The sequence below is a fragment of the Gasterosteus aculeatus genome, chromosome 10 (genome assembly GCF_964276395.1).
Source record: "Gasterosteus aculeatus chromosome 10, fGasAcu3.hap1.1, whole genome shotgun sequence".
Lineage (NCBI taxonomy): Eukaryota > Metazoa > Chordata > Actinopteri > Perciformes > Gasterosteidae > Gasterosteus > Gasterosteus aculeatus.
This window is the reverse complement of record NC_135697.1, coordinates 15169048-15193276: the sequence shown is the minus strand read 5'-3', so window position 1 is coordinate 15193276 and position 24229 is coordinate 15169048. Positions and strand designations below refer to the sequence as shown.

At 52.3% G+C, this 24229-nt stretch overlaps 1 protein-coding gene and 1 long non-coding RNA gene across 2 annotated transcripts; one reads left to right on the top strand and one right to left on the bottom strand.

The window, feature by feature from the left end:
* On the bottom strand, nucleotides 1–22490 carry trim71 (tripartite motif containing 71, E3 ubiquitin protein ligase). Its single transcript, XM_040188932.2, has 7 exons — nucleotides 20532–22490; nucleotides 10030–10197; nucleotides 6980–7114; nucleotides 4844–5086; nucleotides 4257–4754; nucleotides 3570–3710; nucleotides 1–3388 (listed from the first exon to the last, which is right to left on the bottom strand). Exons 1-7 carry the CDS (start codon nucleotides 21324–21326, stop codon nucleotides 2816–2818), a joined length of 2553 nt encoding a protein of 850 aa, XP_040044866.2. The 5' UTR covers nucleotides 21327–22490; the 3' UTR covers nucleotides 1–2815.
* LOC144383469 (uncharacterized) lies at nucleotides 21926–24039 on the top strand. The gene is made up of 2 exons (XR_013450883.1): nucleotides 21926–22046; nucleotides 23385–24039. It is a non-coding gene; the product is annotated as an uncharacterized LOC144383469 (long non-coding RNA).
* Nucleotides 24040–24229: the final 190 nt, after the last annotated feature.

Genomic DNA, 24229 nt, shown 5'->3' with positions numbered 1-24229 from the left:
TGCTATTTTAATAAAACAAAAAAAACAGATGCAAACATTTCAGAGTAACACTGAAAAGCCAAAGACAATCTTACTGGTGGAACTGAACTGAAGTGTTTTCGGCTTCAAAGCAGCTGGTCTGTGGAATCAAACTGGCTCCCCGTCAACAGCTGCACCTCAATAACGCGCCACGGGGCCGCGGCCCTACGACGCGGCGCCGCCCAAAGGTCACCGAATGAAAGATGCGTAACTTGTGCTGAAGTCGGAGGTGGTTCTTGTGCATTAAGAAGGCGGATTCGTGAAGTTCTCATCTCTTTAAAAGAGGCCACCTCCTCTTGCCCTCAGCCCACAGATGCAGCACAAGTGGAATTTTTATCATCATCATCATATGTTTGAGGTAAAAGATAAATTGGGCCCAGCCCTCTTAAGTGCATCAATCAGAGAGACAGAGCGAGGCAGAGGAGATGCATCCTCGGCCGCTCTGATTTAACATCTGCACCCGTGGCAAAATGGTCCGGCGAGGTTCGCCGTCCCTCGCGGCCCCCGACGCTCCGCCCTGTTTGGCACGGAACGCTCACAGATCATTTTGGCACAATGCTTTCATCTGAAATATTTGGTTTCTTGACGATAAAAAAAAAAGGCAAAGTTCAGCAGACACTTTCCAGTAGATCCGATTAAACCGAAAGCCGCTCAGAAAAAACAGAAATGTGACTTGCCCCCCCCCCCCCCCCCCCCCCCACCAGACAGTACCATGATCTTTGGTCCTAGAGCTACGGGACATCTACTGTAACACCAGACACTTTCAAAAGAACGAGCTATATTCATAATGCATAAATATCCGACAGCTATGCTTAAATAAAAAACAGTCAAAATGAGGTATTCAGAATGTGTAACAAGTTGAGGTATTTGAGTGACCCACTCGAGGTATTCAGGAGATGAGGAACGCGAGACGGGCGGTAAAACGACCCATCGTGAGGTATGACCACGTGAATCCCCTCAGAGGCGAGAGCCGGGCGCTCGATCTTTGCACAGGTCCCGAGATGCGTTGCTTGGAACGAAGGAAGTTCCCGACAGAACCAGAATTGTCTAGTGCTTCCAGCGGGACACAGATTGAACGAAGAGAAAAACATTTAGAAAAGAAAAAAAAGGGGCAAAGGGGCAAAAGGGGGGGGGGGGGGTTCAAAACCCCACAATGAGCTAGTGTCGCGTCTACGGTGATTAGATCGGGATGCGAAGGCTAATCTGAGACGCTACTTTGAGTCCAGACGAGGAGGTCGGGTTGAGGTCTCTTTGGTGCAGACGAAACCCGGCTCATGGGCCCGAACAAACGGTGACCCCGACACACTTTATCCTACTGAGCCGAACGGTCCGATGACCCGCAAACTTCCCAGCAACGAGAATTTAAGAGAATGTATTTATATATATTTTTAAGTTTCTTTAAATCGCCAAACCTACAGTCGGCCATTGTGCAGAGATTCTACCTTTGGTTGGTCTATAGACCTCCGTCTTTAGAGGAATCGGTCTACTAGCGCTCGGCCTGGAGAGGTCTCCTCGACTCAACAGCGTCAATAAATAGGGCGGGGCTTTGTGAGCGCACCCTCTCATTGGACCAAACCCCGGGGGAGGGTGAGAGGGGGGGCGGCCCTGGGAGCCGATCCAGAGGATCGCAATGTTAATGTTAATGTCCTCTGGACAGCCAGTCGGGGGTCTGCTCGCGAGGCTTTTGTCACACAGCATGCCTCGTCGAAAAAAGGTGTCATTCAAATGATTAAATCTCTACGCGAGGATCGCCAATGGATCCACAGCGCGGATGAAATTCCCCACCAAAATCCTTCGGTGGGCGTTACCTTTTGGGAGGAGACGCCGCGCTCCTTGCATACTTATCTTTGCGTCCTAGTTGTTCATGCAACTGACAGGGAGGGGCGTGGGGGGGGGGGGGGTCTAGATGATCAGAGGATTTCTATCAATATATTCATCGGATCAGCATTCACCAGTAAAGGGCCTAAAAGGGAGAGGCTGAGAAGTACTGAGCGCTCGGCCCGGGTTTGATTCTGTCTGGTTCCGCGTGGCGGCGTCCGCTCTTCTTGACCCCTCGCTGCTCCAGAGAGAAAAAGGAGCGAAAATCTAACGCGGCTAAAACGCGGAGGAGGACGCGGCCGCCCCCCTCCAGTGAGAACACACCATGGGGCCTCTGCAGCGGCCTCAGCAACAACATTCAGGAGGTTCACGCGAACTCATATTTTTCAAAAATGCACAGCAAGGACTTCTTTAATCCTGTGCAAACGTCAACTGAACTCACTATCTTTTTTCTTTTTTTCGTCTTTTAAATAAAGTATAGAGGTAGGCTTTTTCTTCTTTGTAGAACTTCACGGACTAAAACCTCTGCTCAGTGACTGTGAGTACATTCATAAAGAGCGAAATGAGGTAGGTGTGGAGCAAGAGGGTACAAGATTTCAAGAAAAGTGAAAAAATCCCTGAGATGGATAACTAAGGAGAGCTTCCGGAGAGAATTCAGAGCCGCTGAGACTTGGGGAAGGGAAATATGGCTTCGTCGATTGATTATCAATTTGTAGAGGTCCCCCTTCGTGATCCACACCACAGGCATCCCGATCGGGAATGGGGCATTTTAAATGAAAGAAAAGTTCTGTAGTTTTAATTTCCCTTCACGTCGGCGGGCTCTCAATCCTCCCTCAAGTCGCCTCCTGTTGTGTCTGTCGATTCGTTCTCTCGCCCCCCGTTTCCTTCATCGAGAGAAACCGCTAAAAAGGGACAACGGGGGGAGAGGATGCAAAAAAACAAAAAACAAACAAACAAACAAACCAAACAGTTTTTCCTTTTAGAACTTGAGGATGCGATTATTTCCAAAGTCCACCACCACGATGACCCCGTCGGGCGTCACGGCCACGCCCGAGGGGCGGTCCATCTGTCCAAAGCCACTCCCCTGTGTGCCGAATTTGCATAAGAAGTTCCCGTTGGGCTCGAACACTTGGACCCGGTGGTTGCGGGAGTCGGCCACGATGATGCGGTTCTCCTGGTCCACGGCGACGCCCTGCGGCCGCAGGAACTGCCCGTTCCCGACGCCCTCGGAGCCCAGGAAGCGCGCCGACTGGCAGTCCGGCCGGATGACCAGCAGCCTGTGGTTGTTGAAGTCGGTCACCACCAGGTGGTCCTCGTGGTTGAAGGCCACTCCCCGGGGGGAGTCAAAGTGTTTCCACAGGGCCCCCTCGAAGCCGTACTTGTTGAGGAAAGAGCCGTCGGGGGCGAAGAGCTGCACGCGGTGGTTCCTGGTGTCCGAGACCAGGATCTTGCCCTCGGAGTTGACGGCCACGTCCCAGGGATAGTTGAACTGCCCGTTCTTGGTGCCCTTCTCCCCAAACTTCAGCAGGAACTGGCCCTCAAAGGTAAACACCTGTCAGACAGAGCAAATGCCTTAGGGCCCGACATGAGAGCATGTGTTTACACGTGTGTGTGTGTAGGGGGGGGCTGAAGAGCTAACTAAGCTCACTTCTTTTGTTTCGTGGAGACTCACACGATCCACATGTGAGAATCCTGCAGATTCAGGCAGGTGGAAATGTGTCTGCTTCCCCTACCTGCACGCGGTGATTGTCCTTATCGGCCACGATGACTCGCCGCTGACTGTCACACGCCACCCCGGCCGGACGATCAAACTGACCAGGCCGAGAACCCAGAGAGCCAAACTTATGGTGGAAGGCACCGCAGGGCTTGAATATCTGAGTAAGGGGGGGGGGGGGGGGGCACAAGAAATACAAATCATTTGAAGAAAAACCCAACAAAAGATCTCCCTTTAAGCTGCATGCTCAATGTGATGGTTACTTTGCTGCAAATGTACATCCAGCTTCCACATCCGCCATGCAGAGCCCCCATACACGTGTAAGCTCTTTACAACGCAGTCCATTATACAGGGCTGGTTTTAGTTACTAACACAACCTTTTCGGGGCGGAGGGTTTGCGGCGGTGGGGGCGGGCGGGGACGTGCGCTTTTCAACATTCTAACACAGAGTTTGCAAAGCAGACTCTCCGCTGAGTAAACACGCCGACGCCAAAACCAACACGTGTGGAGCCGGTGGGGGAACGACGAGAGGATGATGGACTGCGCACGGCCACCCGAAGTGCAATTCACCGCCTCGTATCCGCGATGTTCGGTGGCGACGGACGGAAACGAGAGGAAAGGCCACCCGCCCCAGCAAGCTTTCACATGCAATAGTTCAACAGACCATCGACTGTCGGCCGCGTGGCGGCGTGTTCGCGGTGCTCTACCTGTATGCGGTTGTTGCTGCGGTCGGCCACCACCACGTATCCCTCCTTGTCCACGCTGATGCCCCACGGCCGACACAGCTGACCGTCTCCCTCGCCCTCGCTGCCGAAGGACGACACCTGGTTGCCCAGGGAGCCGTAGCTCCGCCCCGACTTCACCGTCACCTTGAAGGGGCTGCCCTGGATGTGCTGGTTGCACACCAGCACCGACACCAGGTGCTCCCCCTCGCATTTGGGCAGGTAGCCGACGGTGTACGAGCCGTTCTGGTGGTCCGTCACCTCGGCCGCCGACAGGTTGCCGTCTGGCACCGCCACGGCTACCGCGGACACCGCGTCCCCGCCGGAGAGGCGCGGCTCGCCGTCGTGGTCGTAGCCGATGACGGTGAAGGAGGCGGGCTTGCCACGCAGCGCCGTTTTCAGCCCCTCGCCGTGGGCTTTGGTGACCGGGGCGAAGGCCCCGCTGCTGATGAGCCCCATGGACTGGATGGCTACGTACAGAGCCTGTAACCACGACAAAATACACGCCTTTGTTTAGCGGGACGCTGTAGCACGTCTCCTGCTGCCGCTAGCACCGCACCCCGGGCGCCTACCTGGTCTGGGGGGGTGAACATGAAGCGGTCGTCCTCCTGCGCCTGCAGCAGGCCCCTCAGGGCCTTCAGCTCATGGATCTGGGTGAGCATCCGCTCCCTGGCCAGCAGCACGTCGAGGTGGCGCCCCTCGTCCAGCACCTGGCTGACGGCGGCGATGGTGCTGTCCAACTTGGTCAGACTCTGGTGCAGCTTCTCCACCTGCAGGTACAAGGACTTGGCCTTCACCTTACGGATCTTCTCCACCTGGGAAGCAGACGGGAGAACAGGATGTTTACCACCGCCAAACGGGAACTGTAAGTAGCTCAGTTCAAGTAGCAGCAGTCTTCTGTACCTGGAACCTCCCTATTGGCCAAATGTGGTTACCCGCATTCTCTTTTTTTTTGCACATTTGCAACCAGTTGATCCACTGTGTTTCAATTTGCAGGTAAAATGAGAGCAGAAGTACACAAGTCTCCTGGTGCCTCCCCGCCACAGACGTTTAGTGACAAGTCGGCCCACAGGATGGCAGCAAAGTGCTGAAGAGCCAAATATAAAGCAAGAAGAACTCTTCCCTCAGCTGACAAAGCTGAAAAAAAAGGGGTACGATAGTATTTGTTGCATTTATTATTTCTTCGGATTGTTGAAGCGTGATCGTCAGCTAACCAGGATGAAGATAAAGTCAGTGTAGTCAGTGGGAATAAAAGCCTTAAAAGAAGGTGTTCGATTCTCAGAAGCGTGGATCGGGCTCTCACTTACAAAGAGTCCGACACAATAGCCCCCGTGCCTCTAGAGCTGGAGCAACTATGAACGAAACAAAGGGCCCTGAAGTGAGGCGTCCTTTGTTAATCCCCGGCACAAGTGGAACTCCAATTTGCATCTGTGAGACTCAAGTTGCACTTTATAGTCGCCCCGGGAACAAAGGCTGGCGTCGGGCTTCCTAATGACATCTAGTTTGAGGTCCTCCCTCAGTGGGAAACACTCACTGGAAGTGTCGGTACGTATTTCACAGGGGGAGACCCCGAGGGACTTTGATGACGTCGTATTGAAAGACCCGATAAGTTAAGAGCTCACGTCGACAGAACAGCGGCCTCCCGGGAGTCGGTTTCATCGCACAGTGCAGGAGGTACTGGCCGAGGGGGGCACGGTCATTGGGCTAAAAAGGCCCAAAATCTTTCTCAGTGAGCAAAGCAGGGTAAAAGAAGTTTGCCAAACGAAGCTGTGAGTGACTTTAAATTAGTGAAATCGTTTCACCCCCCCCCCCCCCAAAAAAAAAGCTATCAGATCAATAACAAAAGAAGTCGTTGGCCTCAAAGCAACGGATCAGCACCGCCCTGTTTGCATGCAGCCCTCCTCTGCCCCGGGGGGGGTCACTGGAACCGGCAACAACAGTAAACATTCTCAAAACTCCCCACGGGCACAGCACCTGCATCCATGAAACGTGTGTGTGTGTGTGTGTGTGTGTGTGTGGTGCCTGTAACGACTTTATCATCAGGTTGGGGATGACAAGCGAGAACCTGTAGCGGTGTAAAAAAGGATTAAAGAGGGAACACGGGTAAATGGAAACCTCCTTTTGTGACACTTTGACCTGCGCACACACACACACACACACACACACACACACACACACACACACACACACACACACATCTGCGGCAGAGAGACGGAGGTCTGCTTTTCTCTCAGGAGAAGAGGAGATGGGAATAGTTCGGCCGACCGCAGAGTGTGTTGAGGGCAAATCACTGGTTACGTGACGCCAGACCCTGAGCGACACACACGTGTGTGTGTGTGTGTGTGTGTGTGTGTGTGTGTGTGAATGCACATTTTACTGATCTGGTTTCAGGTGCGTTTGTATGCGTGTGAGAGCCTTGACCGGTGCCATTTCATGCATCTGGTGCAGTTTCCTTTTTTATGAGGTAGGGATTTGGAAAACACATTTTAGAGTAGGTGAGGGGCCTCTGGGGGTGGTGGGGGGGGGGAAATAAGAGGGGCGGGGTTCTTTCCTTCACTGGTTCTCTGGCTAACTGTAAACCAGGGAGGCCGCTGCAGAGGCTCCTTGGATTCTTTTAGCGTGAATATTACAAATGAATCGGCCCCGAGTGTCCGAAGGAAGAGCCTTTCTGCTGCTTTCAGTGCTCCTGACTGAACAGCGGAGCTCACCTTCCACAGTAGTTCACACTCCCTCTCCTCCAGCGCCTTCTTGTGCCGGAGCACCAGGGCCTTCACCTCAGTCTGCACCACCTTGGCTTTTATCTCCACCTGCTCCGCCATGGCCTGGACCTTCTCCATGCTCAGCTGAGGAAACAAAAAAACACAGTCGTGTTGATATAAAACCCCCAGTAGGCCGATAAGACACGTGAACATTACTCACTCCGCGGCGTCCCAAATGTACGATTAAATCGCCGGGGCGCACTGCGGCCTGTTTTATTACACCGATGGGACACGGAAACAGGAAGCAGGGGAACAGGAAACATTCGGACACCTTCCCGGCCGGCGAACGGCCAAACGGCGGCTCGGTGCTCGTGATCAAGCCTTTCTCGCGTTTGGATGCTCATTTAGAGGGAAATGGGGAAACCCGGCTGAGGAGCGGGAAGTCCCTCCAAACCGCTCGCCATGGAGCAACTTCCTGCTGTGCTTCCTCCCCTGCTCCGCGTAGGACATTCAATTGAACGGGATATAATGTGTCAATATAGTTGACATATTAATTAAAAATATGTGGAGCAAATGTGTATTTTAAGGCTGATCCGAGGAACCATGTAATGTCCCTTTAAGTTACTCTGCAGGTCCTGGTTGGTGGTCTGGTGGTCTGGTGGTCTCCTTTACAGGCATCAGCATGAAACTGAGACATTTAAAAACTCCTCACAGTAAAATGTAATTAGTGTTTTCACTGTTGGTAAAGTTCTTCATCGGGTTCGGTACGACAGCCACGTGCGGAAAAAAAGGGAAAAATGTGTTTGGATTTCCTTAAACTAGTGTTTCTTTTTTAAGACATTTCACAGGAAAACACAGCGTTCTCAACGAGGAGTTTACGTATTTCCTGATGCTACAGGCACAGAGTAGCGACTGTACGGCTTATTTAAAAGGTCCCAGCTTTTACAACCCACAATTTGGGCTAAATGCCCATTCCTCTCTTTGCCCCCCCCCCACGGCCCCCCGGGTTTTATCTGGCCTTTTCCTCTGGCATTTTCTGGAGGGTCACAGGGTGAACCGGACCTCACAGCGACGAAGGGGAGGTGGGGATAAGGCTTCTCTTTGTGGTATCGGCCGCAGGGATCAAAGGTCATCTAAACCTCTACAGGTCACGATCTGCAACCCCTGTCTTGAGGCGCATACCACCCCCCCCTCTCCACCCCGCCCTGCCAACCGCAGGAACAAAGCCCGGCAGCGGGGCCCTTTTCTCTTTCGTCTGGCCATTTGAGGTGGGCAGCTAAAAGAGTCAAATAAATCAGGCCCCCAGAGAGGGAACAGCAGGGGGGGCAACGCTGGGCGTGTTATCAATACAGAGGGAGGACGCAGGCAGGGTACAATATAACCCCCCCGCCCCCCCCCGCCTTCCTCCAGATGGCCTTATGTCATCCTTTAAGCTGGTTTTCTCTATTCATTGGTTTTTCTCCATCATTGTTCTCCTTCCTCCTCTGATGTGGTCGCGTTTCCCTCCATCTTGTTCACATTCGGTCTCCGTGTCCCCGGCCGATCTCTGTCCCGTCTCCTCCTAAACATTCCCAGAAGAGCACAGCCGGGCACACAAAGAGGGTCAAACTGACCAATCGGGGCCGCAGGAGGGGGGGGGAGGAGCTCCGGCCAACCGGGAGGTCACGAGCCCGGGGTCGAAGGTCAGGGAAGATAATGTGTGCGGAGTGAGTGGAAATTTCCTACCTCGGGGGACGGGAGCGTGTGTGTGTGTGTGTGTGTGTGTGTGTGTTTACATATTATCTGGCGTCAGCATTTATCCCCCATGGTGACCTGGGACCAAATGGACAAACATGTGATGTCCTGCCAGATGGTCGACGCTGTTGCTTTTGATCCCGCTGCTTCTCATTAAATCAAGATATCGAGCCGCTGGCGACTTGACTCCCGCTGGTCAGGAGCAAGAGGTTTTATTCGCCCTTTTTCTGCATGCGGCCTGGTGTGTCGCGTGACTCGGCATGACCTGCCGTATGGGGGAACTCGAAGGACACCCAGAGTGAAACAAGCGGCCGTCCGTTAACGCACAAAAAGGGTCAAGCTCCACTGAGGAGATGTGAGCGACCCACCGCTGTTGAGCAACATCAGGGCGTCTGCAGCGGACGAGAAGTTTTAAAGGTAAACTGAAGATGCAGACCTGATCCTCCAGAGTCCATGAGACAAAGTGCAGACGCTCACATATCTAACGGAACCTTAACGAAAGCCTTTTGCCAAACAACTCCCGTCAGCACAGATGGCGCTTTTGGACACGGTGAAAAAACGTCCGACTAGTTTGGGTCGTCAAAACTGAGTGAAACCTCTCGTCCCCCCCCTCTCGAGTATTAACAGGAATCAACGGGGGGGGGGGGGGGGCTGACTTACAGGAAACTGACACCCAATCTATAATTACGTAATTGAAGACAGTGTGTTTGTGTTGGAGTGAGAGAGGTTGGGGCAGTGAGTGATTGGCTGGGTAAGTGACTGAAAGGGGGTCGGGGGAGGGAGAGGGGGAGGGGGGGTGCAAAGTCTTCCACTTCTTAAAAAAAAGAAAAGAAAAAGGGCGTTTTCCTTTCTCCGAAATCCTTTAAATACCTCACCCCTCCCCCCCCCTTTGCCGCTACTCCTCCCCTCTGACCCTCAGCCCTGCCCCCCGGCAGACCTCACCCCGTGTGACCCTCCCCCCCTTCCTCCCCCCCTTCCCTCAGGGCCAGCTGGACACCTTTAACCTCTGGCTCCTCGGGACTGGTCACTCTCAAACACAGCGGAGAGCCGACGAGGGGGGAGGCCGGAGAGAGACGCAGCTGCTCCCCCCTCCTCCCCGCTCCGCTTCTCCTCGGCCTCCCCAGGAGCTCGGTGAGCCTGGACACGTGTGCTCCGACCTGCCAGGCCGTTATCTTCTTACGTCGGCATCGTGCGTGTTCTTTGCAATGGTTCAGATATCGCTTGAACCAGCGGGAGCGATCGTCTCAGCGGGGCACTAATGTATCCGCCCACGTACTTGGTAATAAGAAGTACTCGTTATACAGGTTGCACGTTCCCCGTCTCACCTGCACGGCCTGGCGTCCCTGCTGAGCGTCCGCCAGCAGCTGGATGGTGACGGCCCGGCAGTCCTGCACGGCGTCCTGCAGGTAGACGAAGGTGTGGCCCATGTGGCGGCCCACGCTGCACTCGCGACAGATGGGCACCGAGCAGGACTCGCAGAAGAAGAGGAACACCTGAGAGAACAGGGGAGGTGGGCGGACGGATCAGGCGCGTGTTCAAAATTAGGTTCGGGAAGAAAGAAAGACGAGGGAAAAGAGCGGAAATATGATAAACGGCAGAAAGGTTGACGGCGCGATCACACCTTTACACTCAAATTAACCAAAGGTTTGAGCTGTTAAATGCAAATCGATCTTTTCCAACTGTCTCATAATCTCTCGGGTAATAGTTCTGATGCACGTCATAAAATCATAAATATACAACCATATATGAATGTTTAAAGGGTTTAATTATGACACTTGCATGAAAAATCATCTTAAAAGGCAATTGTTTACCAAACTGATGAAAACTATTTAAGCGGTTTAAAAGCCACAGAAGAATTTAAATATTTTATTTGAGTAAATGGGAATTTTCCCAGTGGGGAACAACTTTTTCCTGATTGTTCGAGACAAACACAGAAGTGTGGCGTGTTTTCTTGTGGACAGCGTGATGGAGAACCGCACGTTACTTATATCTGCGTTGTGATATCGACCCGCTGCTGATGTGACAATGTGGTCAGAGCTTTAATAAACGTCTTCCTCAGGCTTCCTGCGGCAGGAGGGCGACGCCGCCCTGCGGAAGCTAATGTGGCTTTTCATGCTGGAGTCACGCCGACAATGAAATTAGACCGGCAGGATGAAAGCATCAATCAGCGTGAGCCTCCTCCCTCCCCCCACCACCACCACCACCACCACCACCACCTCCCCCCGGCCACACAAAGCTAATTAATGAGAAAAGACCATGAATGATAAACATGTCATCCGGTTACCGGGGAGGCTCATCAGAGGTCTTCTCTTTCAAAACAAGAGCCAGGGAGAAGCAGAGGGAACGAAGGGCCACCAGAAGACACTAATCCTCAACATCTGTGCGGCGGGGGGGGGGGCGAGATGTTGCATTTCCTCAAACAAATGTTACCTAAAATACTCAGAAGCTTGTTGGTTTAAATATACATCTACGTATAAACATCACGCGTGGGTTAAAAGGGAAACACGTCCTTCAGTTAGAAGGAAGAAACGTCCATCAGATTTGCTTTAACGCGCTTATCTGGATGCAGATTGTGTGTAATGGAAGACTAATGAAATATACACGAGTCATCATATCCCAAAGAGACACCAGATGAATGCCTGCCCCCCCCCCCTCGAGACCTGAGTGGTCAGGGAGGGGCCTGCAATCAATCCATCAATCACAGCTGCCCCCCCCCCCCCCCCCCCCGGGGAGCAGCACAATCTAATGACACACACACACACACACACACACACACCCCCCTATATCTGACTTCCTCCTCCCTCAAGCCTCTCTTGCATCCTCGTCTTTGCGTCTCCCTTTTCGCTGAGCCCCCGTCTGCCGTCTCCGCACCTCAGCGCTCTTTGCTCATCCCGCCCTCGTCGCCGAATTCCAGAGGGACGTGACACACAAAGGGCAGGAATGCAGCTGGGCCTGAGTGGAGGAGGAGGAGGAGGAAGGTGGGGACGGACGATGACGGGCTCAGGGCGTTTAGGTGGATGAATACCTACTGGTGGCTCTCAGGGTCGACCTTTAAACGCCGGCTGCCGCCTCAACAAGAGCCTCCAAAATCAAACCACTCAGAGATGCTCCAGCGTTGGAGATGTTGAGCCGTTACCGGAGGCTCTTCAGGGTTCGTGCTTGGTCTCATTAACGTTTACATGCGCTTCACTGCGGTGGACACCGGCTGAAATGTTGTGGATGAAACGCACAAAAATCATCTAATATTTAACGTCGGTGCACTTTTTTATTTTGGCGGAAAATATGAAAACTAAAAGGATAAAAAAAAAGAAAAGATGTAAATCGCTTTCTGGAAATGTGGATTTCCTGAAGGTCCTACGTACTAAAATATCACAGCCAGCGGAATCAATTATAAGAAAAACAACGTCAGTGCATTTTAAGATCGATACGACCGATTAGAATTGATATGGACCATTCAGAAACCAATGCCGAATCATCTCACGTCCACATTTATTTATGCAGACAGAATATGAAGAAAAGGAAAACAGAGCAGCAGACGCCCGTTATGAATGAGGCCTGTTTCACAGAACGAGGTCACGTGACAAATAGCTGCAACAGGCTTATGGAATCGTAACGTGGTCACACACACACACACACACACACACACACACACACACACACACACACACACACACACACACACACACACACACACACACACACACACACACACACACACACACACACACACACACACACACACACACACACACACACATCCCCCTCCCTTGGAGAAAAAAAAAAAAAAAAAGGGAAACTCTCATTCATCCCACGAGGGAGCGAATTCTCTGCGAGCCACAAAGTACAGCTGCTGCCTTCCACATGTGGCACGGGGGGCGGAGCCGGGAAGGTCACAGCGGCGCCGCGCCGGAGAACCTGGAACGTGCGAGGACTCCGCAGACTTCCAGTGTGCGTGTGACGTGGAGGCGGGGGAGGGGAGGGGAGGGAAAGGGAGGGGGGTGTTTCGGAAAGACATAAAAAGGAAGGGTGGAATGGGCGTGGTGTCATGCTAATTAAGTTGTAAATTCCACCCTGGGGGGGGGGGCGGGGGGGCTTTCAGGCGGAGGTGACTCACCCACAGAAGGCTTCCCACACATCAACATGCACACAAAAGAACAAAAAAAACCAGAAATACGCGAGTAGGGAAAGCAAAGCGGCCGCGTGCGGTTTGGTTTTAGGACGTCGGGCCGACGGCAGGAAAACAAAACCCGGACCTCGGAGCGCCGCGTTATTGGATTTCATTAGTGCGCCGGATGCCCCTCATCCTCGCTCAGTCCATTACGCTCCTCCATGTGGGAACTACGCTCACATGTTGGGAGGGGGGGGGGGCGTGAAAATGTCTCGCCATAAACCAAAGCGAAGGACCTTTGGTTTTTTCTTTTTCTTTCTGCCATTTACAAGAAACATTAGCAAAACTATTAATGGATTTACAAAAAAGAGGAAAAACACATTTGATCTTCAATTTGAATCATTTTTTAATATATTCTCAAAATAATTGACTAAATGAATCGGCAGCTGCATCACGGATGAAATGAATTCCAGTCATTTGAGTAACTCGCCGGAGTGTAAAACTACAAAGCACCCGAGACACACGAGACGCGGCGAGGGGACAGAGACGTCGTAAATCTGCAACACAACACACAGAGTAATCTGAGGAGGAAAACGGCACTAGAAGAAATCCATGATGGCTTTGATGCCCCCCCCCCCCCCCCCCCTCCCCCCGCGTAGGCACTGGGAACTGTGGGAGAGGACACGAGCTAGCCAGTAAAATCCGGCCCTCGCTGGCTGCGTGCAGGACGTGCAGAGCGGGGGGAGGGGACGGGGGTCGCGTGGTGTCACACCGAGGTGCCAGAAGGGGGGGGGGGGAGAGACCAGAGCCGAAGGCTCAGTTCTCTCAGAGGCGCTTTATGCGAGACGGCCCGAGACCGTCTGCAGCGGGGACGTCCAACTGGTTCGTGTCCCGCCGGGTCGCATGCCAGGTAGGAGAAGTGGACTTCCTCCGCCCCCCCGGGAGGTAGAACTAGATCATTGTGGTCACAGTACGAGGGGAGTACGCGGAATGTCTCTGCAAAGGAAATGAATTAAACTTTAGAGAAGCAATACTCTTAGAGGCCTGATCTGTATTTTTCTCTGTCAGAGATGAGGTCAGATGTTTCCTTTCGGGATTCGAGGTTTTACAGCAGCAGTGTGCCGTGAAAAACAAGTTTAATATATTATTATTTTAACCCTGAGAAACAAAACAGTTCGAAACCACAACGCAAAGTGGGACGATCCATCATCTCACAACAAACAAGGGAACCGTCCAGCTACATTTTGGTATTTGCTTGAACCCTTTTTGACTTTTTTTAAAAGCTTGTTTTTGCTGCGGGGGGATTAACCGTGTTGACCGTAAACGTTCTTTTCTCGTCATAATCCTTAACGCCGTGGGCCTGTGTGCTTTACCACTGAGAGGTGTGCACACAAACAAACACACAACAAAGGGAGGCTTAGTCCGTGTGCTCATCAGCTTCACACTAACATTAACAAAAGGTGGTTTTCTGTTGAGGAAAGACGAGCTTTATTTAAAACAGTCGTCTTAGAGTAGATGTCTGACCTTATTCCCACTCACTCTATAACAATTATGTATACGTACAAAATTAGCTGCTGAGAAAGATGCATATATTCCACAGATGACAGAAATGTGAGCTCAGGCCGTATAACACATATTTGAAAACCAATGTCCCTTATTTAAAAATAATGAAATGCTTTTTTTCCCTTTGAAGAATGTTTCAGACATGGAAATAAAAAGCGGATTTAATAAAAGACATCAGGCCGCAGATTTGAATCAAAAGTAAATCCGCCGAGTACTCGAGAGGTTTGATGACAGACGCATGAACTCCGCCAGTAAAGCTTATTTCACGAACACGCCAAATATTACAGGGATTACACTGCGGAGCGTTGCGTACTGCTGGAGTAGAACTGGATCGGGCCAATGGAGGGAATGTAAAACAGGCTTTTCCTCTGGGAATATAGACGGATGACGGATGATTCCGAGCGCCGGGCTGGGAACCAGCAGAGAGCTTAGCGGAGGTACTTTACTCATGACGGGACGGGTCTGGTGCGTCCGCCACGGATAATCTGGGGAGCACCCAATCCCAGCATTCCTAGCAATCCCGGGAGCGCCGCCATCTGCCAGAAACAACACCCCCCCCCTCCTCCCTTTTGTATTGAACTCGCATCCACCCCCTGTAATCTTTTACAAACACCCTCCATATCGAAGCTCGCATGTGGGGTCCCCCCCCCCCCTCGTCCCGCCCGTGTTCTCCCATTGCAACTCCTGACGGACACAAAACACACACACGGCGATGTTTTCAAACGCGGCCACATACGAGGGCGGCGGCCGCGATCCGGCCGTCTCATTGGACGGCCGGACGGGAGCGAAAACAAACCACAGTCAGCTGGCCTTCCTTAGCCAGAGCGGAGTGTGCTGAGCGTATTAATGCCTGAGCGGGGGAGAACAGAGAGACGGGGGAGGAGGAAGTGGACTGGTCGGGGGGGGGGGGCAGAGCAGTGTGAATGAAATGTGGCGCAGCTGAGAGACGCGCGCTTGTGCAGTCGGCTGTTTGTGGTAAGCGAGACATTAGTGAGCATTGACGCTTGATGACACACACACACACACACACACACACACACACACACACACACGTGTTTAAACATTCTCACAGACCAGCTGCATGTAAAAGGTACCCGGAACACGCAAGTGATCCATGGAAGTTGGTTTCTAAAACTACGAGGAGAGAAAAAGGCACCAAACACTTTATCCTCACAGGGACCAAGAGGTAAACGGCAGATATCAGATACTTATCAGATGTTTTTCCTACAGGGAATCACCTTCACCTTTAACAAGTAAGTGTAAAAGCGTCCACTGAAGGTGGACACAATGTGGCTGGAAGCTTGCAGCGTCCCCCAAAAAGGGCTTAAGAGTCTTAACGTCAAATGTGTTAACTGCGCGATCCCGTTGAGCGAGGTCAAATAACGGCCAATTAAAAGCCCATTTGTGCCGAACCCCGGAGTAGGAAGTCACAGGTTCCAGCTCCTGAATGGGCTTTAAATCCTGTTGTCAAAGCCAATGTGATAAATTCTATCCATTAAATTTATACGGTCCAAATGGACATCAAAGCCGGGAGACGGTCACACATACACATTCCCCCTTAGCCTACATGAAACGCACGCACAACACACAGGAAACAGGGAACGCACTCTAATTACTGGCCACATGTTGTGCATTAAAACCCGGGAAGTACAACTTCATATAATCCAACTCTGCTGGCTCTGTGGAAACACACACACACACACAGACACACACTCAGTAAAATCCTCTTCAGAGGGTAACTACCTACAGATGGGAGATGCACTCAGACTTCCATGAGCGATGAAACGCAATCACTCGCCCCTCAGCGGCGACAGCTGCTCAATCTTCCCGAGGAGACTTTTCGCATCTATAATGTCCATTGTCTCCGACAAAGAGCCGACAAAGAGGGTTGATGAGAAAGGCAGCAGTCGACAAAAGGAAATACCCAGTGTGCGTGTGTGAGGGGGGGAGGGGGCGGCGGGGCAGAAGAGAACCCAGGAGGTATAAACTCAAGTTACAGGAATTCCTCTGGCCTTGTATCAGCGTCAGTGTTGGGTTAGGTTTCCTCACAAACATTCCCTGCTCAGGAGCTCTGGAGTTGAGAGGTGGGGGTGGTGGGGGTGGGTGGGGTTGTGGGGGGGTAGGAGTAAAAACCGGCCATCACACAGCCCAGCATGCGCTTTAAAGTGATCTTCTTCCCCCTACGGAACCCGATAAAAGAGCCGTCAAGCCGCAGGAAGAGACGGAGAATTGGGCAAATGTGTGACGAACTACAAAATAAACTTTAATGGACCTCCCACGGCAACTGGACCACCGGCGCCGGGGCCGAATCGGGCACCCCCCCCCCCCCTCCCGGAGGAGATCCACGAGCGCTGGCGGGCCGCCAACCCGATTAGTTCTACTTCACCTCGTCCTTACGTGCGCGACGCGTTCGCCCGGCAAACGCACTTTCCAGCCCGCTCTCGGCTGCACGCCGGGCCGACGTTGCATTACAAACACGTCCGCGCCACGTGCACAGCCCGGGCGCGTTGCCATGGCGACAGCGATTTAATTCGAAGCGCAGATGGATTAGGTGGGATTATCGCGCCGTTGGCGGCGTCTCTCGGACGGAGGGGCTGACATCCCAGTAGGAAGGGGGCACCGCTTTTGATGTAATCCAATTCTCCATTTCCACTGCAGACGAGCCGCCCTCTCTCCGCCTGCCAGCGTTGCAGATGAGCAACTACCCGACACTTGTGCACCAGCGGATCCCCTCGTGTGTGCACAAAGCCTTTACATACTTATCAGTGGGTAGCCGACTTAGTCCGCTGCCCCGGAGGCCTCTTCTTCCCCACTGAAGCCCCTCATTTCACGGTCCATCCGTCTGTTTCCTTCGTTCCGGACTCAATGAGGTTGTAAATTCTGCCGCATTGAGTCATTATCACCGACACAGACATTTGCCATGAAAACTCAAGCCAAAAGCCAAGAAATGGGATATTAGATTTTTTTTAAACGGGGTCCATTAGATTAAAAAAAAAAAACCCATTCCATACAGTTGATGAAGTTACACGCTCCTCACCCGCTTATTCAATATCAAGCCCCCCCATAAATGTGCCTGTGTGAAAGCTTCCTTCTTTTATTCAAAAACCAAATGTTAAGATTAGATTCTCCAAATCTGGAGACCAGATCTCAAAGCCCTTTGTCAGCTAAATGAATCAGGTTGGCCTGAATAGAAGTAACGGAGCGTAATCAGCCTTGACGTGTAGGAGTGAGGAGCTGTTCTCAACCAAATAAATACCTGGATTCCTTGAAGTTGTTTCAAATGTAAAACTAATAGCCGCCAACTCTTTAGTTAAATATTCCCGGTTTAACCTGAACCTCCAGAAAAGCTTTGTGACGCTAACGCTCGCTAAAGCTAACACGTCCTGCAGCTGGATCAGTCGGATGTCATTAGCTTCAGCGCTGGCGGCCGCGGCTAACTGCTAATGTGTCCCCATTAGCAGAAGCCGCAGCACAGAACCATTAGCGGGCTTCAGTCACGATTGACTTACTGTTGGTCATTAAAAGGCCCTTTTCTTTATTCTATCCTTGAACCCCCTTTTCAGGCCCAGGGGGCCGAACACCGCCGCAATAACAAAAACGGACTAAATCTCTTTTCTTGTTGTTTTGGAGCCACCGCCGGCGCTACCGTTCTCCTGGGAGAGGAGGAATTCCTCGGCCCCCGGCTCACGTAACACTCCCCGCACTACACGCTCCCCTCGTAATGGGACGGAGGGCCCCGACCCCAACGAGGAGCAGCCCAGACAAAAACATGACCTGTGCCTTCTGCTAAGAGCTGCGCTTAAATACACAAAAGGAGTCTACAGCCGGCCGACTGTAGATACACGTGTTGGTTCTGGGCGTGCGTGAGAGGAAACGATCGCCGTGGCGCTGCTGGACATCCCATTTAATACGAGGGCAGGATAGCGGAGGGGATGATTAAGATAAGAGACGACACGCGGCACCGCCGCCGCCGCGAGAGAAAGATCAATTTGATGAGTGCAACAAACGGCTCTCTGGAGCAAAAGCCGCCGTTGTCGCCTCAAGAAATCCAGAGCGATATGTGGATGGAGCTTTGTGCCGCTCTGCTCAGGGGCATCTCGTCTGCAATCATGTGACTGGGTGATCCGCACGATTCAGATGAAGAACACGGAGCAAACTGGAATTGTGGAGTAAAGGGAATCCATGAGATGTTTGGGCAGAGAATGGAAACCAGCATTGAACGAGAGGTGGAGGAATCCGAGGCGTAAAAGACTAATTTTGTGGGCCGTTGGCTCTGAGACCTCAGAACCAAAGCCGCATTGGACTTATTGGTGTCTTGTGGTTTTCCCGGCCATCCCTAGCTAACTAGCTAGCCTCCCCTTTTATGAAACAAAAAGGACAACAGACTATTGTGCCGGTAACTAAGCCAGCGAAGTCGGTCCTCCAGTTCCTGCCGATAGGACAGTGAGCATCACTGCTGCAGCGCGGAACCTGCCTCCATCCCGAACGTGCGACCTCATCAGCAAGGAGCAAATTGGCATGGTTGGCAGTTTGAACTCTGGCTGCTCCATGACAAAGTGTCCCTGAGCAAAGCACCCGACCCCCAATTGCTCCTCAGGCCAAATGTGAAAACCGTGGGTTACAAATGCAATTCGCTTTGGATAAAAGCGTCAGCTAAATGACATGTAGTGTAGAACCAGCGCATTAAATCAATGTCTTCCATCGGGGGAAGGGGTGTGTGGGTGGGGCGCTGCTTCACCACAACTCAAGGAATTTAAGCACATTTGCAATGCAAACGCAAACACAGGGTTTAAAAGAACCAAAACAACAAAGCAAAGCAGATCGGAGACGTTTCACTTGACTCGTCGTTATCCAATCTGAAAATCGGGGGAAGTGCAAACAGGCCAAAACCGGTCCTTCCAACGGAGTGACTGCGAATATAAAGGAACTGTTTTATTATCTGATGGATGAGGAGCCGGCTGATGGACAATGACTGCTTGCTCAGTGCTCATAGGTAAAGAAAGAATGGCCTTCTCTCGTGTCACTCCCTCCCCCAGGGGCGCGCACAGCGAGCGAGGGCGTTATTGGGAAATAAAGGCCTTACTGGAAAACAGGGCTCACCTCTTTACTGGCAATGACCAGGGGAGGTTGGCTTTTTGGTGATCGGAGCCTTGAATACTTTTTAAAACTACGGACAGAATTGCATTCATGCGATTGTTTTAAAATTAAAATTCAGCAGGATCACGAAAATAACTCCGAGCCCGACTTTATACGTTTTGCTTTTGCACCGCTGGTTGTATTTTGGGTGGTTGTGTTTCTCGATGGTTCAGTTAACAAAGAGTATCGGCTGCTTGCTTCGTAACTGGCGGTAAAGTGGACGCATGCTACGCTTTATTCAAAGTTGTGTGAGAAGGTTACGATGGCTTTAACCGCCCGAGTGGATTAATTGAATCCTCAGCGTGAGCGTTAGCGCGCTCTGCACACACAATCTGTCGACTTACCGGATCACTTTTCATAATGTACACAGAGGCAATAACGTGTGACGCTGGTGCTGTATTCTCTCCAGCAGCAGGGAGAACTTCCTTAAGCTCAAGCCCCCCCCCCCCCCCCCAATGCGATTTGTCATTCTTCCCGAACCATATGACCAAACGCAAGAAAAGGTTGGTTTGCGGTTTTACAGGCCTTTGTAGTTTATTATGACCAGATCACATGGTCCCAAAACGAGGAGTTCCAGCTCCTCGTTTGCATTATCAGAGAGACCCTCAAGCTCCAGAATACGTTCATGGATAGAACTTCCAACAGTCAAAGAAACATGTGTGCAGTTACTACGGGGCCTCTCTCTGCCCTGGATGGATGGTGTGGTACAGATTAACCAGACTCTGCATGTGTGTGTGTGTGTGTGTGTGTGTGTGAGAATCCAGCCAAGCGCACGTGCCCGTTTGTCTCTGGGGAACTAGGTGAAGAGCCACTCAGCTCCCTTTGAACCCAAGGCCATATGTCCACCAGTATGGTTCTTACTACACACACACACAACTCTATTAGACGATGAGATTGTGCAACAAATACTACACACCACTGCTTGCCTCCCTTCATAAGTGCCAGAGCCCGACGGACGGATGGATGGATGGATGTATTCTGTGACCCCGGGTGCAGCAGCTGTATTCGCGCCCCACTCACCTCGTTGTCATGGTGTTGGCAGAAGCTCATTTGGTCCTGGAACAGAGACAGCAGGGCGAAGTTGTTCTGCAGGGACTGGGCGAGGGACACCGACACCCCCGGCTGCCCCGGGTTGCTGTTGACGTTGACCCGGCCCAGGTGGCGGTTGTCCCCCAGGCGCTCGATGAAGTGGTCCTTGGTCAGACGCACCCTCTGGTGTGCCCGCACGCAGTTGTCGCACAGGTACTCCTGGCAGTCGAGGCAGTGGGAGGTGGCCGGGTTCTCCTCGTCGCAGGAGCTGCACTGGGGCTCTCCCAGGTGGCCGGGGTGCAGGAGGCCTCCGTGAGGGTGGTGGAAGCCAGAGGAGCCCCCACCCAGGCCTCCCCGCAGGTGGTGTTGCTGGTGGTGGTTGTTGTGCTGTTGTTGTTGTTGGTGGTGGTGGTGGAGGAGATGGTGGCCATTCTTGTTGTGAATCTGCTCCTCAGAGCTCACCACCACGTCCAGCAGGTTGCTGAAGAGGAAGTTGGAGGAAGGCAGGGAGTCCACGCCGGCCTCGGAGATGCACACCTTCTGGTCGCAGGTGGGGCACCGCAGCTTCAGCGGGTCCCCGGGGCTCCGCTGGCCCTCCAGGCACTGCCTGCAGAAGGCGTGCAGGCAGGGCAGGACGTGCAGCCTGCGGGTGGTCTGGCTGGAGGAGGACGAGGTGTGCGAGGAAGACGACGAGGTAGAAGAGCTGGAGGAGATGGGCGCAGAGGAGCCGCACAGCTCCTTGCAGAGCGGGCAGGTCTGCAGGTCCGAGTCCGGGAACGAAGCCATCTGTGGCGGCGCCGAAAACACGGGCTCGGCCTACAGTCGCGCGCGGCGATGACGTTGAGGTGTTTATTCGGGGACGCGTCGGGCCGCCGGGACGCGTCGAAAATAAAGTTGCGTTTGAGGTAGATTCATGAGGCAATCGAGTCAGTTCAACAGTCAAAAACGAGCCGACGCAGATCAACGAGGTAGGCCGTTCTTCAAAAAAAAAAAAAAGCAAGGTTAATTCAGAGGTCACCGAGCGAGAGAAACACTCGTGGAGAGTCGGTCGTGGAAGGCATCCGCGTCGAGATCACAGCAGTCCGACGGAGCTTCGTTCCGGCTCGTGAAATGAAGCCGAATGTGCTGGAGGGACGCTGGATCGGCGTCGGGGTTCTTCTCTTCTCCCCCGCCGGCCCGGCGACATGACTCCGGGGCTCCGCGCTCCAAAAATCCGCCCCCACTCGAGTTTAGAAGATTCCACAGTTATCGAGCTTTTTCTAATAACACCACCACCATCCTCCCACACACACACACACACACACACACACACACACACACAACCACCGCCCCCCCCAGTCCAAATGAGGCCCGTGCGGTCGCTGGGGCTCCTCACTCTAGTCCACCATCGGGGTGCGCGCGGGCGGCGTCGGGGCGCAGCCGCCGGTCTGTCGGTATCCTCGGACCGCGACACCGCGAATGACTCATCAAAGCGAGCTCATCGCACGTCGTCACGCAGGAACACAGGTGTGTGTCTGTTCCGGGACGGGGGCGTGGAGTGTGTTTGGGGGAGTCCGGTAGAGTCAAAACATCCAACGGGGACGTCTGCCGCGGTCCTCCGCTGGGTGAAGTCACCGGTCCGACCTGGCGAAGAGGCCGCCGCTTGGCTCTCCTTTCCCCCGGCGGGTCGGTCTCCCTGCCCGGGCTCTGTGCCTGGAGGAATGCGCAGTGGTGGGAGGGGGTTGCGGGGGGGGGTGTTCACCCCGCTAAAAAAAACAACAGCTCGGTCCAACGACCCAATGGAGCCGAATAACGTCCGGTACGTCGTCGTTATTGTTGTTGTTGCTGCTGCTGCCGCTGTGTACTCCCGTCGCGTGTTACCGTTAACGCGCGCTCTCGCGGGTGTGCGTGCGGCTATCGCTGCTCCTCGAGCCTCTTATTCGATTGAGAGAAAAAAAATGGACCCACTTCCGCCCAAGGGAGGAGAGAGAGAGAGAGAGAGAGGGAGGGGGCGTAGGGGGGGGGGGGCGGAGGCGTCACACGCTCGTTCCTGATGGCGAGTGTGGTCACGCGCGCGCTCACGAGCCTTCGGTGGTCGTGTTGTAGTGGCGTGCACGCGGTTGTAAACTAGCCATCCGGCCTCAGGTCACTCTGGTTAAAGTTGTGTACGGAAGTCATGTTTAAATATGTACAAATATTTCACTTCTTTTAATATATAAACTATATATGTCTATATATTATACACACTTATACACAATTGTTTGTTTTTATTTCTTTTTAAAACCTAAAGCCCTTTCAGCCACACAGACTGTGTGTATGCATGTGAGCAACACACTGTATAAGTAGGAGTGTACATACATTGATACATTTGGAGATGCTGGGGATCATAATAATAATTGCTCCTGTCAGCCACTTAAAAACGTCTCATTTGATGCGTCGCGGTGGCAGGTAAACACTGGGTTGAGAAGCAGGGAGTGGGCTATAAATAGTAATAACAATGGAGGCTATTGATCTGCTGTCTGTCTTCTTTCCTCCTTCCTTCTAAAAACAGGTGGGAGCAGAAACACAAGAGAAGGCAGTAAAACAGGGAGGACTCGCCTCAAAAGCGCTTTAGTCAGCCGTCAGCAGCACAAGTCAGTCAAGAAATAACAATGATATAAAATAAACTAACACAGTAAAGGCAAACATACTTTAGTCAGAATTAAATATTTACTTAAATGAGCTGCGAGTCCCTGAGCGTTTAGTTCCACCACCAGCGCAGGATTGTTATTTACAACCTGGATAAATGCTGTTGAAGACGCGGGTGAAACTCAAAACTGCGCTTGTGTTTTTCTTTATCTAACAGAGGCATTTCATTTGACGCAGGTCACTCCGTTTATCTTGGGGGTCAAAAGGAAAGAACATGGCGGAGTTGATTTACAGCACCCTCTCACAGGGGGGGATCGATGACACGCCGGGGGAAGAGGGGCTTTAAAAGACGCCATTGGTTCTGCTGATACATCAAAGGGAGAAAACGCACTCGCCCCTGAGGAGAAACCCGTGAAGCAGGATGTTTCACTCAGACCTTCATGGAGGCACCGCGGGGCCCAGCGAGCCAGTGTGACGGGCCCTCTATCCCCGAAATATGAAGAATAATGAGGTTATTGAGAGCGAGGACGAACAATGCACTTCTGACCATTAGCAGTAACAAAAACACAAGTAGCTCAGTGTTCAGATGATCTCTGACCCTCACCTACATTGTTATCGGCATCATCTTGATTTAACTTTAAGTGCCCTTATTCAGTCTCAACAAACTAATTTATGACACTAAGTGTAGCACTTAACAGGACTATAATGTTGCCAGGATGGAAGTAATACAAAGTCGGTATGTCGTCTTTGACAAAAGCGGGAGACCGAGCTCTTTTCGTATGAATTCTTACGCCTTATTGCAGGCAGCGGCGCCCCTCAGCAGAGCGCTGCTTCCCTCTGCTGGTTCGGTTGTCCACTAACAAGGATCTGTGAATAAATGCGTAGAAAAGGAGTTCTTTGACTTTAATATCTGACTATGTAAACCGAGGAAATAAAGACATTTAGATTTGACTTTTTAGATGTGGAGTTAGCTTAGAGAGTAGCGACAAACACGCTCTCATTTCCTAATCACAAAGTCTGAATGTTACAGACACAAACCACCGGTTTACAAAGCATCTTTGGCTTCATATTGACAGCGATCG

What these genes read in the sequence shown, in the direction of transcription:
- trim71 (XM_040188932.2), bottom strand. Translation starts at nt 21,326, where the DNA reads ATGGCTTCGTTCCCGGACTCGGACCTGCAGACCTGCCCGCTCTGCAAG. An exon ending in AGTGTGAACTACTGTGGAAG is followed by an intron (nt 5,087 to 6,979) that starts GTGAGCTCCGCT and finishes TCTGCTTCCCAG; the next exon opens with GTGGAGAAGATCCGTAAGGT. An exon ending in GCAGCAACAACCGCATACAG is followed by an intron (nt 3,711 to 4,256) that starts GTAGAGCACCGC and finishes CCCCTTACTCAG; the next exon opens with ATATTCAAGCCCTGCGGTGC.